Here is a 25,663-nt window from a genome sequence, read left to right as displayed (position 1 = left end):
GTGCTTCAAGTTCTGAATTATGTTAAGATGCATTTTCTCCCTAAAATAAATATTACCATATTTGCTCGATTATATGGCCAAACTCCAAACTTTGGATCTTTTTTAAAGAAAAAAAGAAAAAAAACTTTATGAGACATTCCATTCCTCTCATTTGATGTCTATTCCTCTTATTCCATGTCCCCTCTTTTTGTGTCCTTTCATTTCATATTCATTCCCCTCATTCCATGTCCATTTCCCTTATTCCATGTTTATTTCCCTCATTCCATGTCCATTTTCCTCTTTCCATGTCCATTTTCCTCATTCCATGTCCATTGCTCTCATTCCATGTCCATTTCTCTCATTCCATGTCCATTTCTCTCATTCCATGTTCATTTCCTTCATTCCATGTCCATTTCCCTCATTCCATGTCCATTGCTCTCATTCCATGTCCATTTCCCTCATTCCATGTCCATTTCCTTCATTCCATGTCCATTTCCCTCATTCCATGTCCATTTCCCTCATTCCATGTTCATTTCCCTCATTCCATGTTCATTTTCCTCATTCCATGTCCATTTTCCTCATTCCATGTCCATTTCCTTCATTCCATGTCCATTTCCCTCATTCCATGTCCATTTCCCTCATTCCATGTCCATTTCCCTCATTCCATGTCCATTTCCTTCATTCCATGTCCATTTCCCTCATTCCACGTCCATTGCTCTCATTCCATGTCCATTTCCCTCATTCCATGTCCATTTCCTTCATTCCATGTCCATTTCCCTCATTCCATGTCCATTTCCCTCATTCCATGTTCATTTCCCTCATTCCCTGTCCATTTCCCTTATTCCATGTCCATTTCCCTCTTTTCATGTCCATTTTCCTCATTCCATGTCCATTTTCCTCATTCCATGTCCATTTTCCTCATTCCATGTCCATTTCTCTCTTTCCATGTCCATTTTCCTCATTCCATGTCCATTTCCCTCATTCCATGTCCATTTTCCTCATTCCATGTCCATTTTCTCCTCATTCCATGTCCATTTCTCTCATTTAATGTCCCCTTATTTCATGTCCATTCCTCTCATTTCATACCCATTCCCATTTTTTAAATGTTCCCCGATTTTATGCCCCTCATTCCATGTCTATTTCCCTCATTCCATGTGCATTTACCTCATTCCATGTCCCCTTATTTCATACCTTCATTCTTTGTCCATTCTCCTCAATCCATGTCCCTTTCTTTCATTCTCCTCATTCCATGTCCATTTTCATTATTCCACATCCACTCCCCTCATTTCATGCTCACTTCCCTAATTCCATGTCCCCATTCTATCTGCATTTCCCTCATTTCATGTCCATTTCCCTCATTCCATGTTCATTTCCCTCATTCCATGTTCATTTTCCTCATTCCATGTCCATTTTCCTCATTCCATGTCCATTTCCTTCATTCCATGTCCATTTCCCTCATTCCATGTCCATTTCCCTCATTCCATGTCCATTTCCTTCATTCCATGTCCATTTCCCTCATTCCACGTCCATTGCTCTCATTCCATGTCCATTTCCCTCATTCCATGTCCATTTCCTTCATTCCATGTCCATTTCCCTCATTCCATGTCCATTTCCCTCATTCCATGTTCATTTCCCTCATTCCCTGTCCATTTCCCTTATTCCATGTCCATTTCCCTCTTTTCATGTCCATTTTCCTCATTCCATGTCCATTTTCCTCATTCCATGTCCATTTTCCTCATTCCATGTCCATTTCTCTCTTTCCATGTCCATTTTCCTCATTCCATGTCCATTTCCCTCATTCCATGTCCATTTTCCTCATTCCATGTCCATTTTCTCCTCATTCCATGTCCATTTCTCTCATTTAATGTCCCCTTATTTCATGTCCATTCCTCTCATTTCATACCCATTCCCATTTTTTAAATGTTCCCCGATTTTATGCCCCTCATTCCATGTCTATTTCCCTCATTCCATGTGCATTTACCTCATTCCATGTCCCCTTATTTCATACCTTCATTCTTTGTCCATTCTCCTCAATCCATGTCCCTTTCTTTCATTCTCCTCATTCCATGTCCATTTTCATTATTCCACATCCACTCCCCTCATTTCATGCTCACTTCCCTAATTCCATGTCCCCATTCTATCTGCATTTCCCTCATTTCATGTCCATTTCCCTGATCCCATGTGCCCTCATTTCATGTCCATTTCCCTCATTCCATGTCCAATTCCCTGATTCCATGTCCCCTCATTCTATGTTCCCTCACTTCTTTCCCCTAATTCCATGTTCCCTCGTTCCCTCATTTTATGCCCCCCCCCTATGTATACCTAGCCTGCTTGATTTAATAGTCCGAGTTGGCACTACTGTGAGGTGCGCACCAAAGCGACTGCCACTGAAGTGGAGCCGGGAGCCAGGCCGCCATAGAAAAATAGCGTATTCATCCCTTAATGTCCAAATTTAAAACAACCTTGAACAGAAGATCATCTTTTGCAGGTAGTTCCTACTGAATAAAAAATCTTGTCTTATAATTGAGTAAAAACGTTGGTTTGGACACTACTAGAGCTTTAAATGAAGCTGTCAAATAACTTTACACCCTGAATGGCAGGTACACTTCTGCTTAATGACTATATGGTTGAAGCTGTAGTTTTAGATTGTGCTGATGCCTGTAATAGATATGAATGGAGCAGGGAGCATAGGTGATGAAACCACTCACTAGTGACTTCTGCTAATTCGTTACTAACTAAGACTGGACAGAAGAGAGATGAAGTATTTATATATTTAGCTCCCACCATTCTTCTCTATTGGGGGGCCAGTCATTATAGTCATTACTCTAGACCAATGTTTCCCGACCATTATGCCTCCAGCTGTTGCTAAACTTCAACTCCCAACATCCCTGGACAGCCTTTGGCTGTCCTGCATGCTGGGATACGTAGTTTCCCAACAGATTGAGGCATACTGTTTGTAAAATGCTGTTTTAGATGCTATTTTCTAATACATGCAAAATTTATTTTTATATTTTCTATATATATTTTCTATATTTTATAGCTTTGCCTAGATAAAGTTGTCATCTTCATATTGGCTACAATTGTTAATGGGAGACAATCTGAGTATAAAGCAATATCATTGAACAGATAAAGGGCAAGTGGTTCATCTTCGCATTAAGAATAAAAAGGGGTCTCTCAAGAAAAACAACATGGCTGCTGAGAATGGACAGTGGGCATCTATATACAGTTGTACTGATAAAACGTTAAAATATATAAGGGTTTCTATTTGTTACAGTAATTGGCTTAAATTATTGACACCATTAATAACAATGGTGTAAATGTTCAGTTTCTTTTATTAAAATCATTAAAGCAGATGAATCGTTCACGTTATGCTTATTAAAAAGTTGTAACTTAATGGTTATGCTGTGATTTAGCAATTTGCTGCACTTAAAACTTTAGCCACTAGGTGTCACCAGTGTCAAGTCTATCAACCTAACTAGAATTATGCAGCAGTTCATAAGGAGTAAATCAGCCACTAGATGCAGGGAAAATGTAAGAAACCAGCTAAGATTTTGTATGTTCCTGACTGTCAATGGGGAACATTGTAGTACAAGCTGTGACGGAATCTATCTGTCTATCTATATGTAGATTATATATGTCTTTACTCAAAATCTGTAGCCAATTTGTCTCATAGTCAGAATGGTCATTATTATTTCATAAAGAGGTGAAACTATTTCCACAATGTGGGATCTAGCAGTATGTCCCCACATATATTGCTAAACATTCTACTTAAAAAAAAATGGCTTCCAGTTCCGTATGTTAGACCAACTAAAGACGCAACATTATGGTTAGGAACATTCAGATAAGCTGTGGTTCTACTAAACCAAAGGTACATTCTCATATGGTTGTATGATCATCTGCATTCTTTCCAGTAGAGTCATATGGGGTCCGTATCGAGCAGTTTTCATATGAACCCTGATCAGTGACTGTTTTATAGACTTTTAGGCTTCTTTTTTTTTCAACTGATTTTTGATTTTTGTCTGTTTTTTTCCAGCCATTTAATGGTTAAACAGTACTGCGTGTGAACATAGCCTTATAGTGGATTAACATTTACATAGTATACAGAAATGGTTTTCAACGTATGGCTCGCCAACTGTTGCAAAATTACAAGCATGTAGAGGTAAAGGTTGGAGACCATTGGTAGATAAAATAGGAATACTGGTCATTTATATAATTAGGACAAAAATAAAAGGAAAATGTATAATGGTACAACAAATAGACAGATATGTAGAAATGTTTACAAAACATATAAAGATATATAATAGATGGTCTCTAATATCACGGAGCTGGTGGATGTTAGAGACCCTGCACTCCCCCACCTTCTGTTTGATGATGCCCCACAGATGCTTAACAAGGTTTAGGCCTGGAGACATGATTGGCCAGTCCATCACCTTTACCCTCAGCTATTTTCAACCTCTGCAGAAATGGCGGCTGCAAGGCAACCTCTCGATATGATGCTGAGCACATGCACTCAACTTCTTTGGCCGACCATGGCAAGACCTGATCTGAGTGGAACCTGTCCAGTAAAGGCACTGTATGGTCTTGCCCACTCTGCTGCAGTTTAGTTTCAGGGTCTCAGTAATCTTTTCATAGCCTAGGTCATCATTATCCTCAGGGAGTTCTTTGCCATGAGGTGCCATTTTGAACTTCCAGTGACTAGTATTAGAGAGTGGTGTGAGAGCGATATTTAACCCCTTAAGGACACATGACATAATGGAACGTCATGTATACGCTCCCCATCTATAACGCGGGACCCGTTAAACACTGTTATACAGGCTGTGCACTCACTACTTCACATTGCAACTTAGGGTCATTTCTTCACTGAAGTCACATGAAAAGATATAATAAAATATTTACAAAAATGAGGGGTGACTCACTTATGTGAGATACTGTATATAGATAGGTAGATAGACTTGCGATACTGTAGATAGATAAATAATAGATAGATAGATATAGTTGAGATAAATAAATAGATAGACAGCTGACTTGCCTGCCACTGTCCTTGTACAGTCTGTTCTTTCAGCTGGATCTTCCAGTCTTCTGCATTTGTTTCTGTACAGTGATGCATTGTTATAATGACCGGCCTTGTCAATAATGCACCAGGAGGTCCACACGATACTACTGGGGTCAGGAGCGTTTGGCTGTCTTCTGTGGGTGGTCTGTAGTGAGCAAGAAATCCAAGAAACCAGTTATACACATAAACATTCACTATACAATACATCTAATAACTATTTGTATCTGGCAGATGCCCTAGAGTAGTAGGTAGTCGGTGTAAATATAGACCCCATACTGTAAACTAGGGAGACCGCAACCACCACATAACTTTTCTCCTGCTACTTGACATAACGTGGTACAACATAAGTTGTCCAAAGGGGGGACACAAAGCAGTGGTTTTGAATGACTGGATTTTACACAGCATTTATCAATATAACTCCACTATCTTGGGTAGAGATTAAAGGGGTACTCTGCTGCTCAGCGTTTGGAACAAACTGTTCTGAACACTGGAGCCGGCGCTGGAAGCTCGTGAGATCATAGCCCCACCCCCTCATGACATCAAGTCTATGGGAGGGGGCGTGACAGCTGTTGTAAGGAGATCTGATCTTATCTAGGTACCCCTGGTACCGAACTTCGGTGGTTAGCTTGATTTAAGTCTTTATCTGGATCCAGGAGAATGAATCTACCAGAAATAACACGTAACAACAGTTTGTCCGATCAAATTCATTCTAGTTTATTCAGCAGTATGTAAGCACATAATAAAGGGGGGTTGCACCCCTCCTGCCATCAATCAAATATTCGGCATAATCTCTAGCCTATAATATTAGTTATACAGAGGTTTCTGGAATAATTCATGGGAGAGACAGATGATTGTAAAAGACATAACACTTGTAGAATAGGAAGCCCTAATATGGTTAATTAACCTTCGCGGCTACATTCCGAGCAAAGAGATAACATGAAATGCTGACAGGATAAAGACACTGTGTGATGGATGCATACAATACAGTAACCCCTTCAGCCATCACGCCCCCTCCCATATACTTGCATTGAGGGGGCGTGGTGTGACATCATGAGGGGTGGGGCTATGACGTCACGAGCTCTCGGCGCCGGCTCCAGCGTTAGGAACAGTTTGTTCCAAATGCTGAGCAGCAGAGTACCCCTTTAAGGATAATGATATGAGTGGACACCTCATTTTAGTAATTCCACATTATGAATGCAACACAAATCATAATTGAAAATAAACAACAATGCTGAAGATACATTGGTGAAGACATCACACCTTGAATAAATAGGTCAAAGATGGCTGCAAGCACTTCCCTGGCATTGCACAGAATATCATTTAAATAAGGAATAAAGCCCCAGTAAAGAACATGAAACTGGTGTATTACTATTGGCAGGTACAGTTCACCAGTACGATGTTCTTCAGTCAGATAAATGTTGCAGTATCACGTCCTATCCTGAATACATTTGATCCAACATGTGACTATTCTCCGAAAATTCTCTTGCAGACAAATAACATCTTTCCTATAAATACAGCCTTTTATACCGCAGTGAGTCACACATGAGGCTTCTTGCTTTGGTTTATTTTGTCTAGACCATAATTAATTCTGTGTTAGATAATGTGAATTTCTGGCTGATTCTAGAGACTTTAGTGTCACCTCATAGGAGATGTCCCTTTAGATACCAGCCAGAGAAGAAATCTGTAGCGCATCAAGTGTATCTTGTGCAATTGTGAACTTTGGCCGCTACACCAGACATAACATAAACATCAATACATCCTAAAGGTCATCTAACCCATGTTAAGGATAAATAATAAAAATGTTTGCAGACATAGCAAATATAGATGAACAACAGCATGCAGAATTGTGTGACAACCATACCTTAACTTAACCCCTTAAGGACACATGACGTTCCCATACGTCTCCATTTCCGAGTCCTTAAGGAGACATGACGTATGAGAACGTCATGTGTTTTACCGGCCCCCCGCAACCATCTGGAGCGGAGCTGGTGCCCGATGCCTGCTGAAATCGTTCAGCAGGCATCGGGGCATATCGCCCAGGGGGGTCAGGATGACCCCCCATGTTGGCGATGGCCGCAGATTGCTGGACAATTCAGTCCAGTGATCTGCGGCGGATTCCGGGTCAATCGGGTCTCCAGCGACCCGGTGACCGGAATTATTGGCTGATCAGAGACAGCCCCGAATAGCCAGAGCCAGCAGGGGTGAGGTGGCACTGGTGCCACCTCACGATCGCCCTGATTCGTCGGCCGGATTACCGGCCGACCAATCAGGGCGCCTGCTGCGGCTGTCACTCCCGCAACCCGCTCTGCCCCTCTTCCGGAGGGTGCGGGTGCGGGACGTGCACCCCGGGTGCTGGGGACCCCGATCCCCGGCACCCCTGTTGGGATCGGGGCCCCAGGAGCAGAGGCGGCGGCGGAGACGACGAGGGACTGACCTGTGCGGCGGGGATCGTTGGAGGTGAGTGACAGCCTCCTGCTGTTGCTTAGCAACAGCTCCCAGCATGCAAAAAGGGCATGCTGGGAGCTGTAGTTATGCAACAGCAGGACGCAGACCACCACAATTCCCAGCATTCCCTTATGGGCATGTTGGGACTTGTAGTTTTGCAACAGCTGGAGGCACATTCTTTCTATGGAAAAGTGTACCTTCAGCTGTTGTGTAACTAAAACTCCCAGCTTGCACAATCAGCTAAAGTACATGCTGGGAGTTGTAGTGGTGCATCTGGTGGTTGCATAACTACAACTCCCAGCATGCCCGTTGGCTGTCGGTGACTGCTGAGAGTTGTAGTTTTGCAACAGCTGAAGGCACACTGAGTTAAGTAGCAAACCAGTGTGTCTCCAGCTGTTGCATAACTACAATCCCCAGCATCCCCAGCCAAAGTAGTATGCCTCCAGTTGTTGCATAACTACAAGACCCAGCATGCCCTTCTGTTGTCCGTACATGCTGGGGGTTGTAGCTTTTGCAACAGCTGAAGGCACACTGGTTGCAAAACACTGAGTTTGTTACCAAACTCGGTGTTTCACAACCAGTGTGCCTCCAGCTGTTGCAAAACTACAACTCCCAGCATGCACGGATAGACCGTACATGCTGGGAGTTGTAGTTTTGCAACAGCTGGATGTCCCCCCCCCCCAATGTGAATGTACAGGGTACACTCACATGGGCGGAGGATTACAGTAAGTATCCGGCTGCAAGTTTGAGGTGCGGCCAAATTTCTGCCGCAGCTCAAACTGCCAGCGAGAAACTACTGTGAACCCCCGCCCGTGCGACTGTACCCTAAAAACACTACACTACACTGACACACAATAAAATAAAAAGTAAAAAACACTACGTATACACATATGTACACAGCCCCCCTCCCCTCCCCAATAAAAATGAAAAACGTCTGGTACGCCACTGTTTCCAAAACGGAGCCTCCAGCTGTTGCAAAACAACTACTCCCAGTATTGCCAGATAGCCGTTGACTGTCTAGGCATGCTGGGAGTTTTACAACAGCTGGAGGCACCCTGTTTGGGAATCACTGGCGTAGAATACCCCTATGTCCACCCCTATGCAAGTCCCTAATTTAGGCCTCAAATGCGCATGGCGCTCTCACTTTGGAGCCCTGTCGTATTTCAAGGCAACAGTTAAGGGTCACATATGGGGTATCGCCGTACTCGGGAGAAATTGGGCTACAAATTTTGGGGGGTATTTTCTGCTATTGCCCTTTTTAAAAATGTAAAATTTTTGGGAAAACAAGCATTTTAGGTAAAAAAAAATATATATTTTTTTACATATGCAAAAGTCGTAGGGTATTAAGGTTCAAACTACCCCTTGTTACGTTCCCCGAGGGGTCTAGTTTCCAAAATCGTATGCCATGTGTTTTTTTTTTTTGCTGTCCTGGCACCATAGGGGCTTCCTAAATGCGGCATGCCCCCAGAGCAAAATTCGCTTTCAAAAAGCCAAATGTGACTCCTTCTCTTCTGAGACCTGTAGTGCGCCAGCAGAGCACTTTTCACCCCCATGCGAGGTGTTTTCTGAATCGGGAGAAATTGGGCTTCAAATTTTGGGGGGTATTTTCTGCTATTACCCTTTTTAAAAATGTAAACATTTTGGGAAAACAAGCATTTTAGGTAAAAAAAATTTTTTTTTTTTACATATGCAAAAGTCGTGAAACACCTGTAGGGCATTAAGGTTCACATTACCCCTTGTTACATTCCCTGAGGGGTCTAGTTTCCAAAATGGTATGCCATGTGTTTTTTTTTTGCTCTTCTGGCACCATAGGGGCTTCCTAAATGCGGCATGCCCCCAGAGCAAAATTTCCTTCAAAAAAGACAAATGTGACTCCTTCTCTTCTGAGACCTGTAGTGCGTCAGCTGAGCACTTTTCACCCCCATGCGAGGTGTTTTCTGTATCGGGAGAAATTGGGCTTCAAATTTTGGGGGGTATTTTCTGCTATTACCCTTTTTAAAAATGTTACATTTTTGGGAAACCAAGCATTTTAGGTAAAAATATATATATATATATTTTTTACATATGCAAAAGTTCTGAATCACCTGTAGGGTATTAAGGTTCACTTTACCCCTTGTTACGTTCCCTGAGGGGTCTAGTTTCCAAAATGGTATGCCATGTGTTTTTTTTTTGCTGTCCTGGCACCATAGAGGCTTCCTAAATGCGGCATGCCCCCCAAAAACCATTTGTCGCTCCTTCCCTTCTGAGCCCTCTACTGCGCCCGCTGAAAAATTAACATAGACATATGAGGTATGTGCTTACTCAAGAGAAATTGGGTTTCAAATACAAGTAAAAATTTTCTCCTTTTTACCCCTTGCAAAAATGCAAAAATTGGGTCTACAAGAACATGCGAGTGTAAAAAATGAAGATTTTGAATTTTCTCCTTCACTTTGCTGCTATTCCTGTGAAACACCTAAAGGGTTAATACACTTACTGAATGTCATTTTGAATACTTTGGGGGTGTAGTTTTTATAATGGGGTCTTTTATGGGGTATTTCTAATATGAAGACCCTTCAAATCCACTTCAAACCTGAACTGGTCCCTGAAAAATAGCGAGTTTGAAAATGTTGTGAAAAGCCCTCTGGTGTCTTCCAAAAGTAAAAACTCATCAATTTTATGATGCAAACATAAAGTAGACATATTGTATATGTGAACCCAAAAAAAATATATTTTGAATATCCATTTTCCTTACAAGCAGAGAGCTTCAAAGTTAGAAAAATTCTAAATTTACATTTTTTTCATCAAATTTTGGGATTTTTCACCAAGAAAGGATGCAAGTTACCATAAAATTTTACCACTAAGTTAAAGTAGAATATGTCACGAAAAAACAATCTCGGAATCAGAATGATAACTAAAAGCATTCCAGAGTTATTAATGTTTAAAGTGACAGTGGTCAGAATTGCAAAAAACGCTCCGGTCCTTAAGGTGTAAAATGGCCTGGTCCTTAAGGGGTTAAGCAGGCGTAACAAAAAACAAATCACAAGTAGATTTGAAGGGTAGTGTTAAAACTAAACAAAATATTGATATTAATATTAATGTCATGTTGATATGGATGATAAAAGGGAGAGGTTTCTCGTCTTTAAAGGGGTACTCCAGTGGAAAACTTTTTTTTTTTTTTTTTAGATCAACTGGTGCCAGAAAGTAAAAAAGATTTGTAAATGACTTCTATTAAAAAATCTTAATCCTTCTGGTACTTTTTAGGTGCTGTATACTTACTTCTATAAAAAAATCTTAATCCTTCCAGTACTTTTTAGGGGCTGTATACTACAGAGAAAATGTTTTTCTTTTTGAATTTCTCTGATGTCACGACCACAGTCCTCTCTGCTGACCTCTGCTGTCCATTTTAGGAACTGTCCAGAACAGGAGAAAATCCTCAAGCAAACATATGCTGCTCTGGACAGTTCCTAAAATGGACAGCAGTGGTCAGCAGAAAGCACCGTGGTCGGGACATAAGAAAAATCCAAAAATAAAAACATTTTCTCTGTAGTATACAGCCCCTAAAGAGTACTGGAAGGATTAAGATTTTTTAATAGAAGTAATTTACATATATGTTTAACTTTCTGGCACCAGTTGATTTAAAAAAAAAAAAAAAAAAAAAAGTTTTCCACGGGAGTACCGCTTTAACAGCATTGTGTACCATAAAAATGTATTTAATGGCCTCTAGATCTCATCTTAGGTATAGGTATAATAAATCTGGAACTATGTGAAAAACATCTCAAATTTGAGTCTACTGGTCTACGTGTTATTGTTTTGATTTAACAGTTTCTGTGGGTAAATTTATACTTCCTATATGTACAAGGGACTTGTGTGGTTACAGGGACTCCATGATCAAACTGATACATTGTGCTACATGGTGGGGAAGGTTTGCCTGATCATGTACTGCCCACTTGACCCTACAGCAGACATAACACAAAGGCCCTGATTTACTATTGTAAACCCGACCTGTTTTGTCCTGTTGTGCGCCAGAATTTGCACCAAAAAATTTCAGAAACCTGACCAACTTTCCATTATACTTAGAAAACAAAAAGGGGTGTGGCCGCGGAGAAAAGGGGCATGGTCCCAAGATTTTCGAAAATCCAAAAGGTTTCCAGAAAATGTGGTGGATTTGAGCTAAAACCCCACAGATCAGAGCATGTGTAAAAAAAAACTAAATGTGGGGAAAAGTGCAAAACATAGGGAAACACCTGTCAGGAAACAAAACCCACAAAGAAAACTATACATCACTCTTAGAGAATCAGGGCCAATGTATCAGTAATGTTTTGTATTCATTTCATTTGTTTTGTTCGAGTAGAATTGCACAGTAATAATTTATTTATTTACCGTATTTTTCGCCGTCTTATATGCCGGAGCGTCCTATATGGCGAAAAATACGGTATATAACGCCAAAATATTCAGAAGTGCTATACAGAGCTTGTCATCTCAAAAAAAAAACGGTCCTTATCCACATTGGGGATCATTTCTAAATTCCAAAACAACCTATCAGAACATTTTTGGGAAACTAGAGTATCCTCAACTAACATGGGGAGAACATACAAACTCCTTGCAGATGTTGTCCAGTGTAGAAAATGAACCCAGGAGCCCAGGACTGCAAGGCTGCAATACTAACCACTGAGCCACAGATAAATGCACAAGTTGTAACTATTGTTATATGTCTCTAGTGGATATACTGTAGCTATTGTGCAGACAAAATGTAGATGACGTTGCTATATTTCCGAGAAAAATACTTTCCATGGAACAAGTACTTGAATTATAACACTTTTTTTTTTTACCTAGTGTACATGCAGTTGAATATAAAGGCAAAATATAATAAACAGAGAAGCTTTGTTCTTTTCAATATAACATACAAAAGTACACAATTTGAGAACGATCCCTATGACAACTGAAGGCAAGTAACGGTTACAATAAAATAGAGTGCTGAGTATATCTAGTTTGTACAATTCGGAAATGTATGAACAAAAGCTAATTGTAGAGAGTTCTGACATGAAGTGGCTTCAGTTTTGTGTTTCGTTTGATGTATTGTGTATTAAACGTAAGATGCTTTTTGCCATTTTACTTTTAGGTTATTTCTGGTCGTTGTTTAGCTCATGTGCGCTCTCTCTGTTATAATCCAAACAGTCTATTTTTTAAAGATCATTATGACCTCAATGCCGCGTCTACAGTGGAGACAGTCACTTGAGAGATCATCTTGACAAGCGCATACCAAAGTGAAGACCACCAGGGATCTCGTTCAGTGGCAGCCGCACATTACAACAAGAACATGAAATTATGTTGTGACATGAGGCCGCAACAGAATGTCAGAAATGGAATGCTATGAAGAAGAGTGATTTCTTCCTCAAATTAGGAAATGGGAAAGCTAGAAATATAAAAATTATGGAAACCGAAAATGGGTCTGTGCCACTTGAAATACAAAGGCAGCCATTTTAGAGGACATGTAGTTCTGGAGCAAACTCGGTGCATCAAAAATAAACAGAAAAAGCTGTGCAACCCTTCACTGTTATGGCCTAACATACATACTGAATATTCTGCCTATACTGTACCTGCCTGTATGCAAAAATAATTATAAAATGCTTTATCCGACTAGAACACAAGCCACATATGAGGGTTGTCCCGCTAGCAGGTGATGGTAGTCATTAAAGTGATCCTTGTTCCTGGGACCATTCATTATTAGCTTCCATTGTGGGGGGCAGCAGTGTTACTACTTTGCTTGTAGTTATTGAGGTTTTTTTTGTTAGTTTTTTTCATAATTTGTAAGTCTTTGAAGTAAGGTAAACTTTGCATACTTTGCTTAGGTATCAAATAAAACCATTTTACAATACCCAGCCCTATATCTTTAACAAGGTCAACAAGGCCCTTGCCTAAGGCAGCACTTTATCAGGGGGCAGCAGCTGGATATAGGGTTACTTATTTTTTTGGCTGCCACCAACTTTGGACAAACCCCTCCCCAAGGGGGGGGGGGGGAATGGGTGAAACTAGTGACACTGTAACAAGCTGAGCGTCGCCACCAGTTCAGCATCATCCAATCAGGAGGGAGACACATTCCCCGTCAGCAGCAGCTAACATTGGCTAATGCTGTTGGAGGCTCTTCTCATTGGCTAATGCTGTTGGAGGCTCTCCTCATTGGATAATGCTGTTGGAGGCTCTTCTCATTGGTTAATGTTGTTGGAGGCTCTCCTCATTAGATAATGCTGTTGGAGGCTCTCCTCATTGAATGATGCTGTTGGAGGCTTTCCTCATTGGATGATGCTGTTGGAGGCTCTCCTCATTGGATGATGCTGTTGGAGGCTCTCCTCATTGGATAATGCTGTTGGGGGCTCTCCACATTGGATGATGCTGTTGGAGGCTCTCCTCATTGGATAATGATGTTGGAGGCTCTCCTCATTGGATAATGCTGTTGGAGGCTCTCCTCATTGGATGATGCTCTTGGAGGCTCTCCTCATTGGATAATGCTGTTGGAGGCTCTTCTCATTGGATAATGCTGTTGTAGCCTCTCCTCATTGGATGATGCTGTTGGAGGCTCTCCTCATTGGATAATGCTGTTGGAGGCTCTCCTCATTGAATGATGCTGTTGTTGGAGGCTCTCCTCATTGGATGATGCTCTTGGAGGCTCTCCTCATTGGATAATGCTGTTGGAGGCTCTTCTCATTGGATAATGCTGTTGGAGGCTCTCCTCATTGGATAATGCTGTTGGAGGCTCTCCTCATTGGATGATGCTGTTGGAGGCTCTCCTCATTGGATGATGCTGTTGGAGGCTCTCCTCATTGGAAGATGCTGACCTGGCAATGATGCTAAGCCTGTTACAAATCTTATGTGTGAATGTGAAGTGTTTCTCCACACTTTGTCAAGGGAGACAGAAATGTCCCCACTCTGAATTGTCAATTACCATGTGTTACTGATCTTGGTAAAAATGATTCAATTTACACTTTTTTATTATTTTTTTTAAAAATGATTAGCTCTTAAAATAATAGATGACATTTGAAATAATACACAAAGCAACAAAATAAACATGTGCGAAGAGGAAAAGGTTGTGCCCAAACAGAGTGCCCCTTTAAGTACAATTTTGTTGATTCTAGCACAAGGCTGCTACATAACAAAATGTGAAAAATTGAAAGAATCTGAAGACTTTCTGAATTCTGAAGACTCCTCCCTCATATTCTGTTTTCCAGCTCAATAAAGAATTACTGTGCGAAAATTAAAGTTTTCTATGTTTCAATTGTTAAAGGGGTACTCCACCCCTAGACATCTTATGCCCTACCCAAACGATAGGGGATAAGATGTCTGATCGCGTCGGTCCCGCCACTGGGGACCCCCGTGATCTTGTCTGCAGCATCCCAGACATCCGGTGCTCAGAGCAAACCTCACTCCATGCCAGATGACAGGTAATGCAGGGCAGAGGCTTGTCACATCACGGCCAAGCCTCCTTGTGATGTCATGGCCACGCCCCCTTAAAATGCAAGTCTATGGGAGGGGGCATGGCCGTGATGTCATGAGCCTCCGGCGCTGCACCTGGTGCTCTAATTGACTGCTGGGGGGCACCAGGGAGATCCCTGGGGTCTCCATTGACGGAACCCCCACACAATCAGACGTCTTATCCCCTATCCTTTGGATAGGGTATAAGATGTCTAACCCTTTAACTTTTGTCTTCCAGAGTTACAAACCCTCCAGTATGTGGCGCTATATAAGCAGATTAGAAGGGTTGTTAACTGAAAATGCCCCTATCCACCAACTCACACACATACACATTAGGTTACCTTAAAATATATTGAAATAGAAAGTGAGGTCTAAAATGGACAGTCCTAAAAAAAATGAACTGAAAAAATGAAGCATTGATTTACTACAGACATCTGGACACATGCCATATTAGACAATAACATTACTATGAGTTCCCAAATAAAATGTGAATATAAAAATCACACTTATTACTCGATTCCCATACAAGATAATCATGCAGGGCTGAGGAGATGGTGGTATGTAAGTATCGCAGTTATATTGGGGGGCATGTATCAATAATGATGTTGCAATGTATGTTTTTTTGCATCAAGTGGAGCGTAGTTGCGCCAAAATTATCAATTGTCGCATGCAAGTTTGTAATTTTAGCACAAATGCAGCCCAACAAAAGGTGCAGACTCCTGTCCCAGAATTCCAGGCAGAACTTTCTGACTGTGGGGCATTTAAATCTGACCTTGGGACTTTGGCTGGTTTACAGAGGTAAAGCTCGCACAGCCAGGGCCTTTTTTTGCTGTTTTTAATTTGTGCATTTAGGGGGATATTCATCCAGACTTCTGCCTTGAAAAGTGTTGCATTTTCCTCTAGCAACCAATCAGGTTGTTTCTTTTATTATTCAGGGTCCTTTTTCCACTTTTTGGTTGCGCACTGTTTACGTGTTCTACATTCTATTGTTGTAGCTATTTTCTCTGTCATTTTATTTTTGGTGTGGATTTGCGCCTTAACCCCTTAACGACGCAGGACGTATATTTACGTCCTGTGCCGGCTCCCGCGATATGAAGCGGGATCGCGCCGCGATCTCGCATCATATCGCGTCGGTCCCGGCGCTAATCAACGGCCGGGACCCGTGGCTAATACCACACATCGCCGATCGCGGCGATGTGCGGTATTAACCCTTTAGAAGCGGCGGTCAAAGCTGACCGCCGCTTCTAAAGTGAAACTGAAAGGGACCCGGCTGCTCAGTCGGGCTGTTCGGGACCGCCGTGGTGAAATCGCGGCGTCCCGAACAGCTGACCGGACACCGGGAGGGCCCTTACCTGCCTCCCCGGTGTCCGAATGACTGCTCCATGCCTGAGATCCAGGCAGGAGCAGTCAAGCGCCTATAACACTGATCACAGGCGTGTTAATACACGCCTGTGATCTGTGTAAGAGATCAGTGTGTGCAGTGTTATAGGTCCCTATAAGACCTATAACACTGCAAAAAAATTAAAAAAAAAGTGTTAATAAAGGTCATTTAACCCCTTCCCTAATAAAAGTTTGAATCACCCCCCTTTTCCCATAAAAAAAAAATAAAACAGTGTAAAAAAAATAAAATAAACATATATGGTATCACCGCGTGCGTAAATGTCCGAACTATAAAAATATATCATTAATTAAGCCGTATGGTCAATGGTGTACGCGCAAAAAAATTCCAAAGTCCAAAAAAGAGTATTTTGGTCACTTTTTATAACATTAAAAAATGAATAAAAAGTGATCAAAAAGTCCGATCAAAACAAAAATCATACCGATAAAAACTTCTGATCACGGCGCAAACAATCCTCATACCGCCCCGTACATGGAAAAATAAAAAAGTTATAGGGGTCAGAAGATTACATTTTTAAACGTATAAATTTTCCTGCATGTAGTTATGATTTTTTCCAGAAGTGCGACAAAATCAAACCTATATAAGTAGGGTATCATTTTAACCGTATGGACCTACAGAATAATGATAAGTTGTAAAATTTACCGAAATATGCACTGCGTAGAAACGGAAGCCCCCAAAAGTTACAAAATGGCGTTTTTTTTTCAATTTTGTCGCACAATGATTTTTTTTTCCCGTTTTGCCGTGCATTTTTGGGTATAATGACTAATGTCACTGCAAAGTAGAATTGGTGATGCAAAAAATAAGCCATAATATGGATTTTTAGGTGGAAAATTGAAAGGGTTATGATTTTTAAAAGGTAAGGAGGAAAAAACGAAAGTGCAAAAACGGAAAAACCCTGAGTCCTTAAGGGGTTAAAGGACATATGCAGCGTTACAATCACTTATCCCCTATACTCAAGATAGGGGATAAGTGTTTGATCGCGGGGGGTCCGAACGCTGGGGCCCCCGGCGATCTCCTGTACGGGGCCGCGGCTCTCCCGTGCAGGGGGCGTGCCAGCCGCAGCATGACGTTGCGGCCGGCACGCCTCCTCCATACATCTCTATGGGAGAGGCGGGGAGGCACAAATGCATCCCCCATAGAACTGTATGGGGACGGGGAGGAGACGGGGCGTCACCGTCGACCTCTAGGTCGACGCTACGCGCCTTAGCGCTCACCATGAGCGCTTATGGCGGCACCCCGTTAGGGAGATCGGGGGGGGGGACCCCCCCGCGATCAAACACTTATCCCCTATCCTTTGGATAGGGGATAAGTGTAATGCTGCTGCAGTTGTCCTTTAATGAAGGTATTTGAGCCAACATTTGCACCAAATCGAAAAGTCCCAATTAACGAATTCCAAGCCAATGCATGATTTCAACTGAAATCACGTCTAACACCGTCAATTCAGTGATAATGTTCTAAACCAGTTGGCACAATTGTTTGTTCCAAAATGGAACATATAAGGAAATAATGACAAAACACAGTCAAAAAAACTGTAAAAGTCTTCATACTGTCCTAGTGTATAAAAAGTCTTCTACAAGAAGTGGTTAATGAAGTAGGTGAAAGGGGCATTATCTCTGGAAGTTCACTATTGGATAGGCTCCCAATGCAGTCTATGCTTCGATGAGATGTAAGAAGATTAGACTGTGTCTATAAACCAATTCATTGTGAAGAATGCATCTGCACTACACAGTCACATGAAAATAATACGTTTTGGCAGGACTGCCACTTGAATAATAATTTGCCGCATTGATCTAGTCGTACAAAAATAGCCAAGCATATAATTCTGTTACTGAACATGAAGAAGTCAGGAAAGTACAGTTCATACAACAGAGACATAGGGAGAAAGTTCATCTGGTTAATGTTACTAAGATATCGTTTTCAAGGAATAGACGCAATTGATATCTTAATATGGTTTATAATTCTACAGTAAATATGACATAGGAGGGACACCCTTTTATGTACATTGGGGGAATTTATTAAAGTCTGCGACTGGGGCAAATCCGTGTAGGTTTTGTAGTATAGCAGTTTTTATATATAGCTGGCGCAAATTATTGTGTGATGACTTATTTTTGCGCAAAAATTTGTGACTTTTCAGCAGCTCTAGATCGAATTTTTTAAAAGTGGCTTGCGTGGGTATATTATTATTATTATTATTTTATCAGCAGTTCCAGAATTATGAAGTTTGTGTTGTACTGAAATGGTATTGCCCAAAAAATGTGTACTAGCACCATATTTATCACATGTTATGTGACCATTTAGTAAATTTGGCGCACTTACATATTGCTAAAGTGGTAATACAATTTTTCATTTTTTTTGGACTAAGTTTTTTTAAAGGAATAATAAAAGTAAAGTTTTATGGAATGGGTTCCCATTTTTTTCTACAAATGTTTTTTGACTTGGGGGACCTGAACCATTGTTGAGCATTTTTTTTTCCAGTTTTTCGCACACAAAAAAGGCGGAGAAAAAATAGCTCACCAACACTGATCAATCCCCCTTTTATGTCTGCTCTGCAATTGTAGTTGAAATATGTGCCAGCTCCGAGCTGGGTAGATTTCTGAGGTTTCTGCACAGGTAGATGCACCTTAATTTTTGACGAAGAGTGTATTTCTTGATAAATCCAGTGTGATTGTACATTGGTGGGGGTTTACTTAAGAACGGTGAGTGGAATGCCAGTCTTAGTAAACTCCCCCATTATATTCACCAGTCATGAAAAATCTACCTGAACGTTTGTAAAGCCATAGGGCGTTGTGCTGCTTTTCTTACTATTTTATCTATCTATCTATCTATCTATCTGTCTGTCTGTCTGTCTGTCTGTTTAATCTATCTATATATTTTCTTTCTACTATCAGGTTGTGCTGCTTTTCTTAATATATCATCTATCTATCTATCTGTCATCTATCTATCTATCTATCTATCTACACTGCTAAAAAAAAATAAAGGGAACACTTAAAGAACACAATGTAACTCCAAGTCAATCACACTTCTGTGAAATCACACTGTCCACTCAGGAAGCAACACTGATTGACAATCAATTTCACATGCTGTTGTGCAAATGGAACAGACAACAGGTAGAAATTATAGGCAATTATCAGGACACCACAAATAAAGGAGTGGTTCTGCAGGTGGTGACCACAGACCACTTCTCAGTTCCTATGCTTCCTGGCTGATGTTTTGGTAACTTTTGAATGCTGGCAGTGCTTTCACTCTAGTGGTAGCATGAGACGGAGTTTACAACCCACACAAGTGGCTCAGGTAGTGCAGCTCATTCAGATTGGCACATTAATGCGAGCTGTGGCAATAAGGTTTGCTGTACCAGTCAGTGTAGTATCCAGAGCATGCAGGCACTACCAGGAGACAGGCTAGTACATCAGGAGATGTGGAGGAGGTCGTAGGAGGGCAACAACCCAGCAGCAGGACCACTACCTCCACCTTTGTGCAAGGAAGAGTACTGCCAGAGCCCTGCAAAATGACCTCCAGCAGGCCACAAATGTGCATGTGTCCACTCAAACGATCAGAAACAGACTCCATGAGGGTGGTATGAGGGCCCGACGTCCACAGGTGGGGGTTGTGCTTAGAGCCCAACATCATGCAGGACGTTTGGCATTTTCCAGAGAACACCAAGATTGGCAAATTCACCACTGGCCGTCCTTTGCTCTTCAAAGATGAAAGCAGGTTCCCACTGAGCACTAGAGTGACAGAGTCTGGAGATGCAGTGGAGAGCGTTCTACTGCCTGCAACATCCTCCAGTATGACCGGTTTGGCAGTGGGTCAGTAATGGTATGGGGTGGCATTTCTTTAGGGAGCCACACAGCCCTCCATGTGCTTGCCAGAGGTAGCCTGACTGCCAATAGGTACTGAGTTGAGATCCTGAGACCTTTGTGAGACCATATGCTGGTGCAGTTGGCCCTGGGTTCCTCTTAATGCAAGATAATACTAGACCTCATGTGGCTGAAGTGTATCAGCAGTTCCTGCAAGAGGAAGGCATTGATGCTAAGGACTGGCCCGCCCGTTCCCCAGACCTGAATCCGATTGAGCACGTCTGGGACATCATGTCTCGCTCCATCCACCAAAGCCTCATTGCACCACAGACTGTCCAGGAGTTGGTGAATGCTTTAGTCCAGGTCTGAGATGACATCCCTCAGGAGACCATCCGCCACCTCATCAGGAGCAGGCCCAGCATTGTAGGGAGGTTATACGGTTATGTGGAGGCCACACACACTACTGAGCCTCATTTTGACTTGTTTTAAGGACATTACATCAAAGTTGGATCAGCCTGTAGTGTGGTTTTCCACTTTGATTTTGAGTGTGACTCATATCCAGACCTCCATGGGTTGATAAATTTGATTTTCATTGATCATTTTTGTGTGATTTTGTTGTCAGTACATTCAAATATGTAAAGACAAAAGTATTTCAAAAGATTAGTTCATTCATTCAGATCTAGGATGTGTTATCATAGTGTTCCCTTTATTTATTATCTATTTTTTTATCTATTTGTCTAGAATCTATCTATCCATCTGTATATTAGTATATAGTCATTGTTAGGCTAAAATAAACTGCCTTTCATATTAAAATTTTAGAAGAAGAACAATATGCAAAACAGCTCATTAATATGTCACCTTATCCTGGGAGTTAGAGTACCCCTAACTATATAGACTTGCCATGTTAGACATCTTTTCCAATGGAAATACTTAAAGGGGTACTCCGCCAAAAAACACTTTATCTCCTATCCCACTACTGGGGACCCCCGAGATCTCCGGGCCTGCAGCGGCATTGTCCGGAACACTTACTGTTTGCCTCCAGCCTGCTTTAGGGTGTTTGCCCCTTATCAGTGTAGAGTATGGTTGATCCTACATGGTAGGTAAGAGGCTTAGAGTAGTACAAATTTACTGTACGGGAATCGGATCCGGCTGGGGGAAGGAAAACCAGGCGCTCCCATATCTTGACCCAGCCTGTATCTAATCCCTTCAAGAGCCAACCAGAGTCAAACGGTTACTCCGGCTGGCTCTCTTTTGCCCCATATCTGGTTTTGTGACTGGAACTAAAACAGCGGCATACCATGGTTTTAGGTCCGGTCAGAAAACCGGTCGCCTCATTGAAATGAATTAGATACAAGCCAAGTCCGGCTGGGATATGGGAACGCCCGGTTTTTGCTACCCCCTAGCCAGAACCGGTTCCCGTCCAGTAAAATCGTAGTGTGAACCCACCCTTATTGACGTGGGTCAGTGGGGTACCTTTCGGTGTGGAGATTTTTAAGCCATTTAGCACTCCACTGGGAATTCTGGGAAATGTTATATATAAAGCTGCTCATTAATATCCCACCTGGTCAGGTGACACTCTTCTGATAGTAATGAAGAAAAATATGCAGCACTAAATTTGTTGTAAAAGCAAACAAACATTAAAACAGGAATTCATCATACAAAATTTTTGAGCTTCCTCTGAACATCAGTCCAGGACTCAAATGCTCAAGGTGAAAATGGTGAACCTGCATTCATTGTGATGCAAATATAGAGAACATTCTAAAAATAAAAAGTAATTCTGTAAAGTGGTACAGTGAGGGTATATAGACATACACAAACTGTATTGTAAGATAAAAACATAAAACTAAAAAGAATGCCTTTGAGATTTAAGGTTGTCTTTTGAGATTGAAAAGAACCCAGCAAGACGATGAACACATCAGCCCAGTCAGACTTGTCAGAAGAAATCCTTTAATCAACAAGTGCATTGTGTCAATGACTGTGAAGGTGAATTAGGGTGGAAATTCATTTAAAGCATATTTCTCTCTCAGATTCCTCTGTTCCCATGGACACATGACATCAAAAGTTTATATTTTCTTTTTACTCGCACATTTCAATCACAGGCACAGACACATACTTATTTTTATTTCGCTTGGTGAATCACAGTATCTCTAAGGGACTGACTAATTCCCCAACCATGATCAGTGAGCAGAGGCCTACACCAGGAGATTTAATCATTTCCCACGTATAGCGTACCATTCATTTGTATCACTCCGATAGCTCTGCCAGCTATTACCAGAAAGTGCACAAAAAAACATAGAAACTTCAGCTGACCATACTTAAAGGGGTATTCCAGGAAAAAACTTTTTTTTTCAACTGGCTCCAGAAAGTTAAACAGATTTGTAAATGACTTCTATTAAAAAATCTTAATCCTTTCAATAATTATCAGCTGCTGAAGTTGAGTTGTTGTTTTCTGTCTGGCAACAGTGCTGTCTGCTGACATCTCTGCTTGTCTCGGGAACTGCGCAGAGTAGAAGAGGTTTGCTATGGGGATTTGCTTTTAAACTGGGCGGTTCCTGAGACACTTGTCATCAGAGAGCACTTAGACAGAAATAACAACTCAACTTCAGCAGCTCATAAGTACTGAAAGCATTAATATTTTTTTATAGAAGTAATCTACAAATTTGTTTAACTTTCTGGAGCCAGTTGATCTTTAAAAAAAAGTTTTTTCCTGGATAACCCCTTTAATAAAGTCAGCTGAACCTGTATGGGGGTCTTCCGACACCCCCTTTTTTAGAAGATGTTGGTAAAATGAAAGATCAGATATACTGAATTATAAAATGCTTAAAGGGGAACTCTGGTGGAAAACTTTTATAATTTTTTTTTTTAAATCAACTGGTGCCACAAAGTTAAGCAGCTTTGTAAATTAAATTATTAATCCTTCCAGTACTTATTAGGGGCTGTATGATCCACAGGAAGTTCTTTTCTTTTTGGATTTCTTGTCACAAGCACCACAGTGCTCTCTGCTGACACCTCCATAGCAAACAGGAACTGTCCAGAAAAGCATATGTTTGCTATGGGGATTTTCTCCTGCTCTGGACAGTTCCTGACATGGATAGAGGTGTCAGCAGAGAGCACTGTGGTTGTGACAGAAAAGAAATCCAAAAAGAAAATAATTTCCTCTGTAGTATACAGCTGCTAATAAGTACTGGAAGGATAATAATAGAAGTAATATAGAAATCTGTTTAACTTTCTGGCATCAGTTGATTTAAAAAAAGAAAAAGTTTTCCACCGGAGTACCCCTTTAATTCTTTGTTCCTGTGGGATATAAAATGCCGCACCTTTCCTGTGTACACTCAATGGGGGAGATTTATCAAATCTTGTGAAGAGGCAAAGTAGCCCATAGCAACCTATCAGATCGCTTCTTTAATTTTTTAGAGGCCTTGTTAAGAATGTAAGAAGCGATCTGATTGGTTGCTATGGGCAACTGGGCAACGTTGCATGTTTGAATGTCATTATACTAGTATATTTTAGGGGAAGGGTTACTTGTGTAACATTGACTGGAGCGGAAACAATTTTCAGTGTCAGTATACATCTATTAAATAGAATTTTGTTTTTGTCTCAACTGAGAAGTTAGGCCTACAGTTTTTAGGGGCTGAGGAGTGACAGAAAATATTAGTCCATTCCAGACAACTGCAGCTAATAGACTGCTCATCTTTGTGACACTTCTTCACATTTGGGGACTATGTGTGAGGGTTAAGAAGGTCATAGCTCTTAGCAGTTATTTTTGACCATATGTGAATGGCAGACAAGACATTAAATGGGCACAGTCAGATACAGAAACTTTTGATATGTTGTAACGAATGCAAAACCAATAAGTTTAGCAATTGCTTTCATTAGAAAATTTTCAGTATTTCATACTGAAAAAGCCAGTCGAACAACTGCCCCCCTGCCTGCTTGGACACATACTAGTCCTGCTGTGTCCATGCATCATCACCTATGTCATGGACACACTTCCTTGATTGACAGCTGTGAGTGCAGGGCTCCAGCTGGAGGAAAAATCCTTACAGTGTCAGCTTGTGTCCCACTACTGTCAGTGAGGACAAGCTAGGAATTGTAGTTTTGCTAATGCTACGGGAGATGTGAACAGACAGCATACTGAGGGAGGGGGCGGAGACCTGAACAGTGAGGCCACACCCCCTTCCTTTGACAGGAATTCAGAATAGTGAGCTAACTTAAAAGTATAATAAAAAAAAAAGGTGCTAGACACATAAAAATTAGATGTACATGGTCAGGATTAAGTACTGAGTGATATCTTAAAAAAATAATATTTTTTTGGGATCTGACGGGTACGCTTGAAAGAGAAACTGACAGCCAATTCCCCCCCCCCCCCCCCCCCCCCCCACACACACACACACACACACACTAGCCGGCTTTGCACACGCTAGGTATGCCGGGTCCCACCTCAATTGTACAAAGCTTGCTAGTAGCAATGGAGGCTGATACAAAGGGTATCTCTGGAGCCAGACCATGGATTTGACCCTGTGTCTTGGGTTTAGTGCTGGTGAACAGTGTTAGTTTCCCTTTAGGAATTGGAAAAACCTTCCTTTGAAATCTAATCTGTACCATAGTATTTAGGGGGGGGGGGGGTGTACAGGATTCCAAATACATGGATCTTTTCTGTATAGGGGTGTCACATTGTACTGTCATTTTTTTTTGCGATGATAAGGAGGAGAACAGAAATTCTGAGTTCATTATTAGGAATAGTGGCCAAAATGCAAACTGCAAGATTTCAGGATTATTTTAAAATGGAAGATTTGAAAACAAATCTCTCCAAAAATTCTAAAAAAAAAATATGGTTAACATAAAAACGTGATATAAATAATAGGTCAATTATCATTATTTGGTAACTCTATAATGCTGTTTCAAAGTTTTGTTGATGTCCTCCAACTTGTTACACAAACCCCCTTAATGTCATTCCAAGCCCAATATGGGATTACTGATGGGCTGTTTAGGATTATGGTGTCAATGTGACAGTTCAGTAAGAAAACACACATGCAGAGCTGTCAATATTAAAGCGTAAAGCCTATAAGAGACTAACAAGGTCTTTCATGTCCACATAAAAGGCTCGGATTTGCTTTCCTTTGGGGCGGAATTGACCACCAATGCTGTGGTAGTGATCTCAGTTTAGTAAGACGTTTGAGCAGACGCAGTTACCTCATGTTCTCTTTCCTGTGCACTGTCACATACATTTCATAAACTCTTCCCTGAGGAACAGCCCCAGCAGGAATCAGCAAGCTCACTCCTAAAGAATAAAAGGATAAAAGAAACAAATAGAGAAATCAATTAAATAATAGGAAATGATACTTGTAAGGGGAAGACAGGCAATTTATGTTTCAAGCTCGCATTCATGTTTCCATAAAAGAATTCATTTTACAGGGCAATGTTGGATTTAAGTCCTTAAAGCCAATATGAGAAATGTTGCCATGGCGATTGAAGTCCTACTTATGGCTCTCAAAAGCAAAATAATTGGTATAAGGTGAAATGGTAAGAAAAGATATAAAAGAA

General features: G+C 41.2%; 1 protein-coding gene across 2 annotated transcripts in view; it reads right to left on the bottom strand.

Annotated features, from left to right (window-relative positions):
* Positions 1-25,663, bottom strand: part of UNC5C (unc-5 netrin receptor C) — a 390,559-nt gene that overhangs the window by 16,927 nt on the left and 347,969 nt on the right. For both annotated transcript variants that reach the window (XM_056567230.1, XM_056567237.1), the window contains 2 exons: positions 25,313-25,400; positions 5,009-5,177 (listed from right to left, as the gene is read on the bottom strand). In XM_056567230.1, the coding sequence (XP_056423205.1) occupies positions 5,009-5,177; positions 25,313-25,400 (257 nt within the window). The remainder of the gene's footprint in view (positions 1-5,008; positions 5,178-25,312; positions 25,401-25,663) is intronic.

Source organism: Hyla sarda, chromosome 1 (genome assembly GCF_029499605.1).
Source record: "Hyla sarda isolate aHylSar1 chromosome 1, aHylSar1.hap1, whole genome shotgun sequence".
NCBI classification, from domain to species: domain Eukaryota; kingdom Metazoa; phylum Chordata; class Amphibia; order Anura; family Hylidae; genus Hyla; species Hyla sarda.
The sequence above is the reverse complement of the archived record's forward strand: the minus strand, read 5'-3'. Positions and strand labels throughout refer to the sequence as shown.